The sequence below is a fragment of the Coffea arabica genome, chromosome 7c, assembly GCF_036785885.1.
Source record: "Coffea arabica cultivar ET-39 chromosome 7c, Coffea Arabica ET-39 HiFi, whole genome shotgun sequence".
NCBI classification, from domain to species: Eukaryota; Viridiplantae; Streptophyta; class Magnoliopsida; order Gentianales; family Rubiaceae; genus Coffea; species Coffea arabica.
The window spans coordinates 6,318,039-6,331,605 of record NC_092322.1 but is presented as its reverse complement, the minus strand read 5'-3'; the positions used below and the strand labels follow the sequence as shown (position 1 = coordinate 6,331,605).

General features: G+C 38.6%; 2 protein-coding genes and 1 non-coding gene across 3 annotated transcripts; 2 read left to right on the top strand and 1 right to left on the bottom strand.

Moving 5' to 3' along the window:
- Nucleotides 1–108: 108 nt before the first annotated feature.
- LOC113699055 (dolichyl-diphosphooligosaccharide--protein glycosyltransferase 48 kDa subunit) lies at nucleotides 109–4,060 on the top strand. The gene is made up of 13 exons (XM_027219103.2): nucleotides 109–559; nucleotides 653–789; nucleotides 1,326–1,451; nucleotides 1,668–1,721; nucleotides 1,810–1,923; nucleotides 2,201–2,256; nucleotides 2,347–2,388; nucleotides 2,510–2,585; nucleotides 2,708–2,779; nucleotides 2,885–3,010; nucleotides 3,098–3,202; nucleotides 3,568–3,651; nucleotides 3,722–4,060. Exons 1-13 carry the CDS (start codon nucleotides 274–276, stop codon nucleotides 3,767–3,769), a joined length of 1,326 nt encoding a protein of 441 aa, XP_027074904.1. The 5' UTR covers nucleotides 109–273; the 3' UTR covers nucleotides 3,770–4,060.
- A 3,521-nt stretch (nucleotides 4,061–7,581) lies between these two features.
- On the top strand, nucleotides 7,582–9,286 carry LOC113699267 (geranylgeranyl pyrophosphate synthase, chloroplastic-like). Its single transcript, XM_027219509.2, has one exon. The coding sequence runs from the start codon at nucleotides 7,943–7,945 to the stop codon at nucleotides 9,101–9,103; it is 1,161 nt and encodes a 386-aa protein (XP_027075310.2). The 5' UTR covers nucleotides 7,582–7,942; the 3' UTR covers nucleotides 9,104–9,286.
- Nucleotides 9,287–10,241: 955 nt separating this feature from the next.
- On the bottom strand, nucleotides 10,242–10,313 carry TRNAD-GUC (transfer RNA aspartic acid (anticodon GUC)). The gene has a single exon. It is a non-coding gene; the product is annotated as a tRNA-Asp (tRNA).
- Nucleotides 10,314–13,567: the final 3,254 nt, after the last annotated feature.

Genomic DNA, 13,567 nt, shown 5'->3' with positions numbered 1-13,567 from the left:
GTTTTAACCTGAATGAAAAGACAGAAGTGCCCCTGTCCGATTGTATCAGTACTACGTAATAATATCTTTTATAACCAATGAGAATGCGCTGTGAGAGAGGGAAAAAAGGGAAAAACCAATGAGAAAGCAGCAGTAAAACACTGCTGATTTCACACTCTCCTCTGTTCATCTCAAGCTTCTCCCCACTTCCATTCCAAACACCAATTCAGCTCTTGACTCCGCAGCAGCTGAGGCGGACTGGATCCAGGGGAAAAAATAAAGAAGGGAAAAACTATGAGAAATCTCAAATTATTCCAATTATCACTCATTTTCTTCTCTTCGATCTCATTGCTTCCAATCTTAACTCTCGCATTCTCCGCCGAAAACCCTACCGATCGGCGCATTTTAGTTTTGCTGGATGACGTTTCACTCAAATCCTCCCACTCCATCTTCTTTAGTTCTCTTCAAAGCCGCGGTTTTGACCTCGATTTCAAGCTCGCCGATGATCCCAAATTGACCCTTCAGCGCTACGGCCAGTACTTGTACGATGGATTGATTCTATTCGCTCCCACCACCGAGCGTAAGTCAGTTAACTTAATCTTAATGGTGTCATCCGTGTGTACCTGTATTTTATTCTTAGTATCGGAATTATTGAAATTGTTTTTGTTAATAGGGTTTGGAGGGTCGTTGGATTTGGCGGCGGTCTTGAGCTTTGTTGACTCGGGTCATGACGTCATTGTGGCCGCCGATTCTAATGCCTCCGATTTGATCCGTAACATTGCCGCTGAGTGCGGTGCGGATTTCGACGAGGTATAGAGGAGCACATGCTTGATCATTTTACTAATTCTAATTCGTGCATATCGGTCTGATATTCCTGTGGACGTGGAAAATTAGATGTGCTTAAGGATTATCAACAGATGGTTGTCTTAGAAAACTGCATTTTTGTTATTTGATGCCATTTTAATCGATTGTTGTAGTGTGGCAGGTTTTACTAAAGTATGAGATAAAGTTGCTTGGATCTACTGTTATCGGTTTTAGCTCAGTTAGGAATCTGAGTTGGGCAGCCGAAATTGTTGTATATGTCCATTATCTAAACATTTTATAAACCTTTTGATTCAATATGAAGGTTTGTTCGAGTTGTAAAAAGTTGCATCTCTATGCACTGTGCTGCCATTTATGATCCTGTTGGTACATTGGCATGTTCGTTATCGTGTTTAATGAAATTACCTATTTTCTTGTTTTGGTACTGCATCTCACTATTTTCATTTGAGTTTTTTTTTTTAAAATTTTCTTTTAACCATGCTAAAATATTCTATTGAAACAATATCACTTATCCCATTTCATAGGATCCTTCTGCTGTGGTTATTGATCACACAAGCTATGCTGTCTCAGATACTGAGGGAGATCATACACTGATTGTCTCTGATGAACTTATCCAATCTGAAGTTATTTTGGGTAAAGAAAAGATTGAGGTCAGTTATGAGTCTCCTTCTTAAGTTGTGCTTGAGTTGAGTTCTAACATCTGTATATTCCATGATGGCATGACTATTGTGGCTTAAATACGTTTCCTGCTGTGTTTGGCTTCACTATCTTCACATTGGACTTCGTGACATCTGATTATTTGGAACTTAACTTCTCGCAGTTAGCGTTTTCAAGTAATTGAATGTTCTCTTTAATATGTGCAACAGGCACCTATACTTTTCAAAGGGATTGGTCACTCGCTGAACCCAGAAAATAATTTGGTAATTTTAGGCTGCAATTGTCTTTTGCTTCACTCAACTTGATTCTGCTTCAAGATCAATTTGCAAATTCATTTTTTTTCATTTGTAGGTTCTGAAGGTGCTTTCGGCCTCTTCTACAGCATATTCTGCTAATCCAAACTCAAAGCTGTCAACCCCTCCGTCTCTTTCTGGATCTGCTATTTCATTAGTTTCAGTTCTGCAGGTATGTTCTTTGCATTGCTTGTTTAGTAACTTTCATTTATCTAGATGTATGATCAAAGTGGATTGTGATAATTTGTCATAGAAATATCTTCAGACTTTATCTGGTTGTGCTATTTAATGTTTGGAGGTGCTTTTCCTCTGGGAATTCCATGTATGTAAGCCAGCAGAGTATAATTGGAAGGACAAAATTTTTGAGATATGTAATGGTTTTCTTACAAAGCATACATTGTATTAAAGTTTGTTTCTCTATAACTAGACATGCGCTTTTGAATTTGCAGGCCAGGAATAATGCACGAGTTTTGATTTCTGGCTCATTGGAACTGTTCAGTAATAGGTATTTGGACGATGCTCGTTTCTTTCTGAACCTTCTCTTCTCATACATGCTTGTTTAGACTGATAAAATCTAATTCTTTATGTGTTTCAGATTGTTAAGAGCAGGTGTTCAGAGAGCTGGACATTCAAAGAAGTGGGTGAATCTCTTCATTATCTTCTTCGACTTCTCTTTCCTCAGTTAGCTTGAAGGTTGTTTTTATTTATACACATATCTTTACCTGTCTCTGATTTCAAAACACTGCTGTTGTTAACAGGTTCGATAAATCTGGTAATGAACGCTTTGTGGTTGAAGTTAGCAAGTGGGTTTTCCATGAAAGGGGACACCTCAAGGTGAGTTCTAAAATGCATGTCCAGAAATACTCATGACCAACTTTAATTTCTGTGTTGCTAATATGAAGTTATTGTTTATGACGAAGTTTCTTTTTGGTTTGTCATGAATCTTATTGCCTCAGGCTGTCAATGTTAGACACCATAAAGTTGGTGAATCAGATGAACCTGCGATTTACAGGATAAATGATGACTTGGTAATGCTTTGTAGTAGTAGGCATTTACTTTGTATGCTGTGTCTTTAGTATGAGAAAAGAAGAATATACCAACTAGACTTCCTTCAACCTATTGTCTTTTTGCAGGAGTATTTTGTTGAGATATATGAGTGGTCTGGAACACGGTGGGAGCCATATGTTGCAAATGATGTGCAGGTGCAATTCTATATGATGAGTCCTTATGTGTTAAAAACCTTGTCAACCAATGAGAAGGTAATCATTTCACAACCACTGGGATTTCTATACTGGATGTTGTTATCCTGTCTTTTACATATATTACCTGGTAAACTGCCTTTGCAGGGGCTATATCATACTTCATTTAAGGTGCCAGATGTTTATGGAGTTTTTCAATTCAAGATTGAGTATCAGAGGCTTGGTTATACAAGCTTATCACTTTCTAAGCAGGTAAGTTAGCAGTCTTACTGTGGAAAAGTCCTTATGTTGATTTCTGGAAAGGCAATTGCAGTTAGGTTGATCCTTTGAAAACTGGTTGTTGGTAATCTCATAAACAGAGCTAAGCTATACATAATTGACTGACACGGCAACGTAATAGTAACTATGTCAAGCTTAATTTGCAAAAAAAGCCTCCATTACTGGTTAAGAAAATTGCGAAGGGGCAAGAGTTGGGTATCTGAGTTGCATGATTAACTGTTGTATAGTTTTGTTATGACAGTGTGTAGAGCAAATAAGTTAATGTCTTTCTGTGGGGTCCATATTCAACAAAGTTTCCTTGTTTATCTTAAGCACTAAGATCCTTGTATCCGTTGCAGATTCCGGTACGACCATTTAGGCATAATGAATATGAAAGATTTATAACAACGGCTTTCCCTTACTATGGAGCATCATTTTCCACGGTACTCTCTCTCCCTCTCTGGAATGAATCTGACTGAATTCTTGGCTGACTGCAAATTTTGCTGACTGCAGATGCTTGGTTTCTTCATCTTCAGCATTGTATACCTCTACAGCAAGTAAATGACTTTGAGGAAGTCTTTTGTCCGTAATTCAGAATACTCTCTGGCGCCTTTTTCCATGTTAGGCCATTTTATTCATGGGTAAAAGAGAGGAATTTTTTGCGTTTACATCTAGAGCAAATGGACTACTAACTTAATTGTTATAGTCGAGGCACGTTTGATTGTATCCATTTTGTGGAAATGCCTAATTCATCGTAGTTACGTTATAGCAGGATGAACGAGAAACCGTCAGCAAATACGTTATGATACTATTATGTGTTTTAGCAATGCAATTGAATATTTCGATTTTAAAGATTTGAGGGACATTTTGAACCTCACAATGGGAAGGTGAAAGGGGAGTTTAAAGACTTGCAACAAAGAAAGGGGAATTAAGAAGGGGAAAGACGGGAGTTCAAAAAACCTTACCATGAAGTATGGGAAAGGGGGGATTTAAAAGTCTATGATAAAGGAGGGGTTTGAATATCCAAGAGGAATGTGCATTATTGGATGGGGTGCACATATGATCTCCGGTTTACTCTTTATGCTGATAAATGTTGATCTTTTACATCATTCGTGTGTTAACATTACTGCTGATGTTGCGGGGGTTCCCCTACGCCTACACTGATGGATCTAACGAGAGAGAGAAGCGTATAATGTTGTATCGTTTTTCTGCTGTATGGGGTTTTGAGTTTCATTGCACTTGTAGCTTTGCCTCCGTCCACTGACATGTTCTGTCCTTTCTGTCTTCTAAAACAAAATAGTCGCATCGCCGCCAGGTGTGAAAATAGTGTGAAGAGAGGCAGTCCGGCATGGCTTTAGAAATCAAAAGCGCGAGAAAAACGTGTTTAGGCTGGCTTTCGGTTTTCCATTGCTTTACACAATAATTAATTGCTCCGGTCAGTGTTGAGTACCAAAGTAGTAACGGGCCTGGCGCATGCAACGCGGGGATCATTAGTTTAAGACGAAATTCTGGTCCAGATTTTTTGGATATCTTCCTAACCCGAAGCGCCAATGGGGACCTAACCCATCTCTGCCGTTTTCTTTTCTATAGGTATAGGTTTGGTCACGGGTGGCCTCATGGGATTGGTGGTCCAGGCGTTGGGCTGTGAGGGACAAAATCACGCCCCACGTGTCGGATGGTGAGGTAAACGGTTAACCATTACGAATTTGACATTTTTGTCTTCAATTGCATTTATGCTACGGCCTTAAAAAAATGTTCCGAGTTTGTTTACACGTGCATCGCACCGCGTATACGTACATAGGCTGTAAACAAGCCTTCCCCCTCCCCCCCCCCCCCCCTCCAATAACAAAAAAAGGCTTATAAACAAGCTTCTTGGCAAAGCTTGTGTCCATTTCGATTAAATGTTTTTAGATATATTTTTGAAATATTTTACTAGAATAGTGTATATAAAAAATATTTTATGTAAATATTTTTTGCGAAGTTTTTTAAGGTATTTTTTTAAAATATATTTTAACGTATCTTGGAGGAGTTTTTTTAGAAAGTTTTTGAAATTGTTTTTAAAATATTTTTAAAGTTCAAAAATTTTTGTATTATTTTTTAACCTATCATCGCCACCATCCCCTTTCTTTCTTCCTCCTCCTTCTCCTTCCACTTCCTTCTCCTTCTCTTTCCCGCTCCTCCTCTTCTTCTCCTCCCATGTTTTTCCTCTATTTCTTTCCTCCTCTCCCTTTACTCCCTTCACAATTCAGCCGAGACCAAATCAAGGCTTGTGATAACAACATCATGGCCAAATCATAGGAAGGGGAAAGGGAGGAGTAGGGTGTGGCAGGAAAGGGGGAGGGAAAGGAGAAGGGAGAGAAACGGTAGGAAAGAGGAGAAGGAAGAGGGAGGGACAGGAAAGAGGAAAAAGAAGGGAATGGTGGCGGTGATGGGTAAGGGTGGCAGTGGTGGGTGATGGTAATAGGTGGAAGAAGAAAATGGTGTAGATTTTATTTATTTATTTTTTTTTTTTTTTGTATATTTGGAGTTGATTTTAATATATTGTATGAATGTGATATTTTTGGAGTTGTTTTTGTTTGTGTATTATCGTAGCATTATATATATATATATATAAAAAATAAAAAAAAATGTTTTCCAAAAAAATGAGGAATCCAAATTGAGTTCTTATCATGCCCACATCACACATGAGGAGGTGCATGTTTCATGAGATCTGCTAAGTTTTGTTATTCATCGACAAATCATGCAGGCGGCTGATGGTTCAAATTCGACTCGAAACACTAAGGAAACCGACACATTAAGGGAAAATACAGTGCATCCTTTTGTTAAAAATCTCAAAAGGTTGTCTAGTTTGGAGGCTGTGTCTTAAATGCCTCTGTAAACTCAATTAAATTCTCCCTCTTTTATAGCATAGAAGTAGAATAGATTGTTGTCATTAAATAAAAATAAAAAGAACAGCATAATTAATCAGTCATTTTCGGACACCCCCCTTCCCCTTTCCCCACTCCACGAGTTTGATAGTATGGCATTTTACATGCCAAATCTCATGACCAAAATGCCGATGACTCGATTGGAAATCGATTTCATGCAGGCACAAAAATAGTAAATGAGAGGCAGAGCCAGGCTTTGATGCCGGGCGCTTTTCATTGAACTGTGTCGTTTGTGCGTCTTGGTCAAGTGTATGTACAATGTATCCTTTCAAAGCTAAGCTTCCTCGTCATGGCGGTGGTAAAAGAAATTAAGCTCTCTCGCTCGCGCAGAGTCCGGATATGCATGGATGGATCCCACTCTAAAAAGTGACAGAAAAACGCTGTGCCCATCAATATCATCATATCATTAAATTGGTGAAGTGCACAGAATTTTGGATACTTGAATGGAATGGGGATTAGACACAGGTTGCTTTCGCCTTAAACAAGTGGGAAAACGGCCCCTCTTTCCTACTTGATCACGTTAAACTGATTTGCCCACCGGAAACCATACAGTTCCCCCACTGTTTGGGCACTTAAAGACCCTCGGAAATAATTACTCACGATTCAACATGTGTCTATTACAAGGCCTATACATACATACATACATAAAGAAAGAGAATATATGTATAGTTTGAAGTACTCCCTCCGTCCCACTTTGATAGTCTTGTTTTCCTTTTTCGTCTGTCCCAAATTGTAGTCCACTTTCCCATTAAGAAATGTAGTAATCTTTCAAATTGTCTAAAATACCCTTATTAAATATCTTGTTATTAATACATTGTTATTAAATACTAACCCACTGCATTGAATACATTGAGTTTTTCCAATACTAACCCATTAGCTGTAACTGATATTAATTGGCACTCTTCGTGATCAGCATAAGGGTATTTTAGGAAATTATTAATCTAAATTTATGTTTCCAACCAAATTAATTACACTTTCTTAATCTGTGTGAAAAAAAAATCAAGACTAATAAAACGGGACGGAGGGAGTAAAAGAAAGAAAGAGAATTAATCACCAAGATTTTCTGTTCTTTTTTGGGAGAATAAGTTCATAACAGCCAGGTTAACAAGCGCAATTTATCAAATTAATAACAAATATTCTTTTCTCCCACCAAGATTTTCTTACCATATAAAGTGCAATGCGTGTACTGTCATTTATATCTGTATCTTCACATTTAGAACTGCCCCAAATCAATAATAATAAAAAAAATAAAAATAAAAGGTAATAATTGAGACTCTTCCAAAACCAATTTTCATTAAACACCTGTTGATTAAACCCTTAAATCAAATGAGACAATGCATTATTGGATTCTGACGTTGGAGTCCAATTATTGCGCGTTTTCAAAATACCAGTCAATTAGCTGGAAAAATAAAAGTTGGGCATTTCATCAAGGATTATCTCCAGCGCCGGAGGGCCATCTCTCATTATCCTCCTTCCTGAAATGTATGAAACGCAATGGCGGAATATCCTCCCAATTTTGCCAAACCCGACCCGTTCCCCCACCCCTTTTTAACTCCACTTCCCACTTTCTCTTTCTCTAGATTGACTTCCTTCTCTTCTCAGCCACCGAACACAAGAAGGTTCTTCTTCATTCATGCAAGTAACATATAGAAATACGCATAATTAGACAACTCATTTTGCAACCCACGAGAAATTCTTAAAATCCTCCAACCTTTTAGTCGCTGAATTCTAGTGTTCTGCTTTCATCTGCGTCTCTCTTCATACAGAAAGAAGTGAAGCCAAATCCTTGCTACTAATCAAGAAGAAAATGAGCCTTGTGAATTCAAGTGCAACATGGGTACAAACCCCTTCGATTTACAATAATCTTACAAGCAGCAGACACAATTCTGCTAACTCCTATCTTTATCACCCTCTCAAGAACAAGCTTCCCTTCTCTATCTTCCTCCCGAATCCCATCATAAAAACAGCCATTCCTTTCTCCTCTTTCTCCATTGCTGCCATTCTAACCAAAGAAAAAACAAGTGCTCCCCAGGAAGAGAGCAGCAAAAGCAAAGAAGAACAGATTTTTCCAACTCCACCTTCATTCGATTTTAAGGCCTATGTGCTTCAAAAAGCTGATTCTGTGAATAAGGCCTTGGAAGAAGCAGTTTTGCTCAGGGACCCTTTGAAGATTCATGAGTCCATGAGGTATTCACTTCTTGCTGGTGGGAAGAGAGTCCGCCCCATGCTCTGTATTGCAGCTTGTGAGCTTTTTGGTGGGCAAGAATCTGTTGCCATGCCTTCTGCTTGTGCTGCTGAGATGATTCATACTATGTCCTTGATGCATGATGATCTTCCATGCATGGATAACGATGATTTGAGGAGAGGGAAGCCCACAAACCATAAGGCCTTTGGTGAAGATGTGGCTGTTTTAGCAGGGGATGCGCTTCTTGCGTTCTCTTTCGAATATATAGCTACTGCAACAAAAGGGGTTCCTTCTGAAAGAATTGTGAGAGTGATTGGTGAGTTGGCCAGGTCTATTGGTTGTGAAGGACTAGTTGCAGGACAGATGGTTGATATATGCTCTGAGGGGATGTCCGATGTGGGGTTGGAGCATTTGGAGTTTATCCATGTTCACAAGACTGCAGCTTTGTTGGAGGGTTCTGTAGTTATGGGGGCAATTTTGGGCGGTGCAAATGCTGAGCAAGTTGCCAAATTAAGAAAGTTTGCTAGGTGTATTGGATTGTTGTTTCAGGTCGTGGATGATATTCTTGACGTGACTAAATCTTCTCAGGAACTGGGAAAGACAGCGGGGAAGGACTTGGTGGCTGATAAGACCACTTATCCTAAGCTACTCGGGATTGAGAAGTCTAGAGAGTTTGCTGAGAAGTTGAATAGAGAAGCTCAAGATCAACTAGCTGAATTTGATCCTGAGAAGGCTGCTCCTTTGATTGCTTTAGCCAATTACATTGCTTACCGGGATAATTGATGAATCATATGAACAACTTCTTGTCTTCAAATGAAATTCTATACTACAGCAATTAGTAAAATATTCCCGTGCTTAATGTATTGCGTTTATGATGTCAAAAGATTTCAAATTCAGCTTGCATTCTTGCACATTTCTTGAATGGAGAGTTGAAGACCATCAATTTAATTGTTCTTTTGAAGCCTCTGTCTTTGTCCCCGAAGTAAAATCTTGTGTTATTTTCCTTAAACACGCAATGACCCCAATTGCAAGAGCAACCGAGCTATTCCATCTAGATCCAGCCGACGAAACCCTGCACCAAAATAAGCATACCACCTTTGACTTTAATGATCATTCTATACAATTCTGTTTTTTTTTTTTTTATAAAAATTTAATGCATCTCTGTTCCCAATTCCAATTCAATCGCGCAGCTAAAACGATGAGTAAAAGAGACCGCGTTCCTTGAAACTTGAAAGGAAAGAGATGAACCTGAATTATTGTAGCATTCAAGTCGAGTAGAAAAAGCCAATGTGCAAATGATCAAAGGAATTTGCAGCACAAGCCACCAGATGGCTGGCTCCTGCATAAGCTTTGTGGCAGACCAAGATTCATAACTAAGCCCTTGTATTGTATTTACTTCTTCCTTATACCGTGAATCTTGCTCTTTGCAAAAGCAGTTCATATAAATCATGTCCTTGTCATCCGAAACCTCGTTCGTCGTCTTGGTCTTTTACCCGAATGTAAAAGATTCTTCAGCTATCTCTGCCCATCAATCATGTTTGCCTTTTCGTTGCCGTGACATTATAGTGTTCTGTTTTGTTTCAAGCCGTCGTTCTAAATAAGGAAAAGCGCAAATTTAATTCCGAGGTGTGTATGGGCACCAAATCAAGAACCATTTAACTAAAATAAATTCAATCAAAGACCCTCCTGGAACGCACAAAAATCAAAGAACCCCTTTGCAATAAGTTTCATCCATCCTTTTTGTACTCTTGTTACGCAACTCTACGCATCGGGCGGGCTAGCCCTCGCAGCAATCTCAGAGTTGTCCCTCGAAGTCCAACTTCTCGATGAAATTGAGACGGAATTGAAATGCTCCGGCCCAGCCCAACTTCTATGGCCTGGCAAAAGTCAAGTCTTCATCGAAGCAAAAAGATACTCGTATCGCCGTTGCCGGGGATCGAACCCGGGTCACCCGCGTGACAGGCGGGAATACTCACCACTATACTACAACGACTTGTTGATTCTGTTGCAACTACTTTTGCTTAAAATTGCGTACTTCCAAATTCCACAGAACCAAAAAACAAAAATTTGAGTGAGTGGGTGGACAGCAGGGCTCACCTTCCAACCTTTTGGAATCAGATAGATAAACTCTGTCGGGCGAAACCAACGATAGCCTCTTTTGAAGGATCCAGTAAGAAACCCGTTTTGCCCTTTTGAATCTGCAATTTCTTTTTGCCTTTTTCCCCCTTCCCAGGGCATGGCATGCGGGTGTTCGTGATACAAACAAGATACAGAATTTTATTTTATACAACTTTATAACCTGCCTTTGGTTGGCTAATATTGTCAAATATAAATGCAAGTAATTTCTTCTTTTAGTTTCTCTTGTTCTAGGAAAAATATGTGATTTTTAACGTATCCCCTGAAGCTTCATGAGCAGATAGATGGTTTACGCCATCCGAACCGCAATTTTACCGATTCCCCTTGTAAACCATGATTTTTGATGACTAATGTAAATTTTATCAAAACAGTAGTGTAAGTTCTTGAGAAATAATAATCTGCATTTAAATAGAATATGTAAATTTATTGTACAAGTTATGCTATACAAGATTCACACTAGTATTTGGCTGCATGGATGATCCACGTCGGTTTTCTCTCCAAGTCTTTGAAGAGTAAATCAGAATCTGAGGTTGGAAGGGAGTTATAGCTGACTGAGTTTCTGATCATTTGATCTTGGCATGCTGAAGTATATAAAAGAGAGGAGTGTAATCATGGGACGGACGAATATAAGCAAGAACTTCTCTTTCCCTTGTTGGACACGATCATACACATCTGGAATCTCCGCAAGATAGTTCAACAGTATGATAATTTTACCATGGACGGTTGTACAGCTATCTATCTTAAAGCAAAACGACTAAATGGCTGGCAATGTCTGATTCAATGGAATGTTGGCCGTTTCTCATCAGTTGTTAGGAGCAAGCGTGTCATGGTGTCCTGTTTCAGGGATGAGCCCTTCTCTGAACAATCGATCGATCTTTCGTTGCTTAATCATTTCCTCTGTCCCCGGCAAACTTAGTGGCAGTGCATGAAAAAACTTCTGAAATCTACTCAACCGGCTTCTCAAACTCATTAATTTTCCTGGGATCGTCGATGCATAAGAATAATCGACATGCTAATGTAAATAGTATATTTCTTAGCCATGATTGCTACCTTCCCCTCATTGGGGTCCCAATCTGCGTGCAAATGCTGTTCGTTACTGAATCCGTGATGCTAACTGATCCTCTTAAGGGTATCTGCCTCGAGAGCTAAGGGAAGAATTTACGTATTTTTCATGCACCGCCACTAAGTTTGTCCAGGGTGCAAGGCGGCCACGCTTAGACTAACTTTTTCTCACCGGAAAAGAGAAATTTGTTAGCCTCAGCGCCACCAGGGACCTTCCAAGTCCTTGGGGATGAAATTCGCAAGGGAGAGTGCAGACTCTTCATAGGCAGCAGCAGCAACTGAAGTTGCAATGTGGAGCGAGTAAGCTCTTTCTGTGGTCAAGACAAGAGACTTGGATCCTTCGGGGAAAATGCTTTGTTTTGACTTTACCAAGTTAGCTATTGTTCATGCTCAATTGTCTCGGATTAGGAGGAGTCTAGTGCAGATAAAGGCGTTGAAGAACTACCAATATGGTCCAAGAAAACAAGAATGTACGACAAAATTAGATGCTTTAAAAGGAGGATTTATCTTTATACAAAGATCACATTTTCACGTAGATTAGCTCTAAGACAAATCATGAGGTAGATCAGAGGTAATGAAATGAACAAATAACAAAAAGGGATAATTTCATAAACCTCTCTCAGCTTTATGACAGCTTCACTGCCATCAACTTGCGTTCTGAAAATATCTCCTACCTCTCGTCAAGCCTAATTTATTTCAATTCAAAAAAAAAATAATTTTAGGTGTGAGAAGATCATTTGATTCCGAAGGTACCACTAACCCTCGCTTATAATAATAGTCAATTTAATTATTCGATCTAACTTATCATTTCACTTATGGGTTCATTATTATACGTGATTAACAAAAAAAAAAATCATCATTTGCAACAAAAATGTAACAACTTTCAAAGTTTAGCAAAATAATTTTTTTTCCTTATCTTACGTATTCACTATTACCATATGGTATTAAGAAGAAAACACTAGCCCCGTATTGGAGTCCCTTTGTAATGCCAAATTTGATTTTCTAATATAATCAAATAATCGTTACATTAGTTTGAAATCGGCTCAATTATTTTTCATGTTTGAAGTGTTTTATTTATCAGTAACTCCTCTTGTCTATCAAGTACATTAATTGGAAAAAATGCACCTAGTATTAGTTCCCTTTTTATATGGCAAATTAGCTGTCTTTTAAATTCCAAATTATGGTTAATTTCATTAGTAAATGTTTTGATTGTTTCTCTTTTCTCTGCAAATATGTGTAAAATATCTTAATCTTAAGTTGTAAGGATAGTAGAGTCATTCAAATGTTAATAATGTGAGGATTTATGCGATGTTTGTGGAAGAAGACCTTTTCACACGTTCATTTCAATGCGAAAAAAGCAGAATGAATTAGATAAAATTTTCAGTTTCCCAGATATTATCTAATGCCAGCTTGAGTTGCCAGATCTTGGGATTAATCGATTTCTTGTTCCGCAGCATGTAGTAACCACAGATTCGGAATGTTTAGTCATGTCAAGTATTTTATCCCACACTGACTAACTAAGATTACACCCCACAAAGGACGCATAGATTGTTTTCATCTGAACGTATGGACTTCAACTTTCGATTGACTCCCCAAAACCACCCTAACTTTCTCGGAGAACTACCATCGCTCGTGAGCAGAAAACCAGTCACATGATGTAGTTTCCCCAACTTCATTGTCAAGTGGGTTAATTACAGTTTGCCCCCTTAAATTTGGTCATTGTAACGCTTTGTCGCGCATGTATATATATTCTTATACTATATAAGATTGAGTTTTGATCAAAAAATAGATTGAATTTCAACCGCATATGTGGGGGTTTTCTGGGAATGTGAAATATTGTGTATTACTTTAAAAGTTTTAGGTACAAGTTAAGGAAGCATGTATTTGGGTATGTTTACTGAAATGACCCCATTTTAATACATTTAAAGTTGTCATTGATGAGCTATCGGAGCATTGATGGAATGTGTAATTAGTGTGCAACTGTTTTTACATTTTGTACAACCCATATATGCTTGTGTGTTGGTGTAATTACCGGAATATCCCTTAACT

Coding starts and splice junctions, on each gene's coding strand:
- LOC113699055 (XM_027219103.2), top strand. CDS start 274: ATGAGAAATCTCAAATTATTCCAATTATCACTCATTTTCTTCTCTTCG. Junction 560..652: donor ATTCGCTCCCACCACCGAGC/GTAAGTCAGTTA, acceptor TTTTGTTAATAG/GGTTTGGAGGGTCGTTGGAT. Junction 2,257..2,346: donor TTGGAACTGTTCAGTAATAG/GTATTTGGACGA, acceptor TATGTGTTTCAG/ATTGTTAAGAGCAGGTGTTC.
- LOC113699267 (XM_027219509.2), top strand. CDS start 7,943: ATGAGCCTTGTGAATTCAAGTGCAACATGGGTACAAACCCCTTCGATT.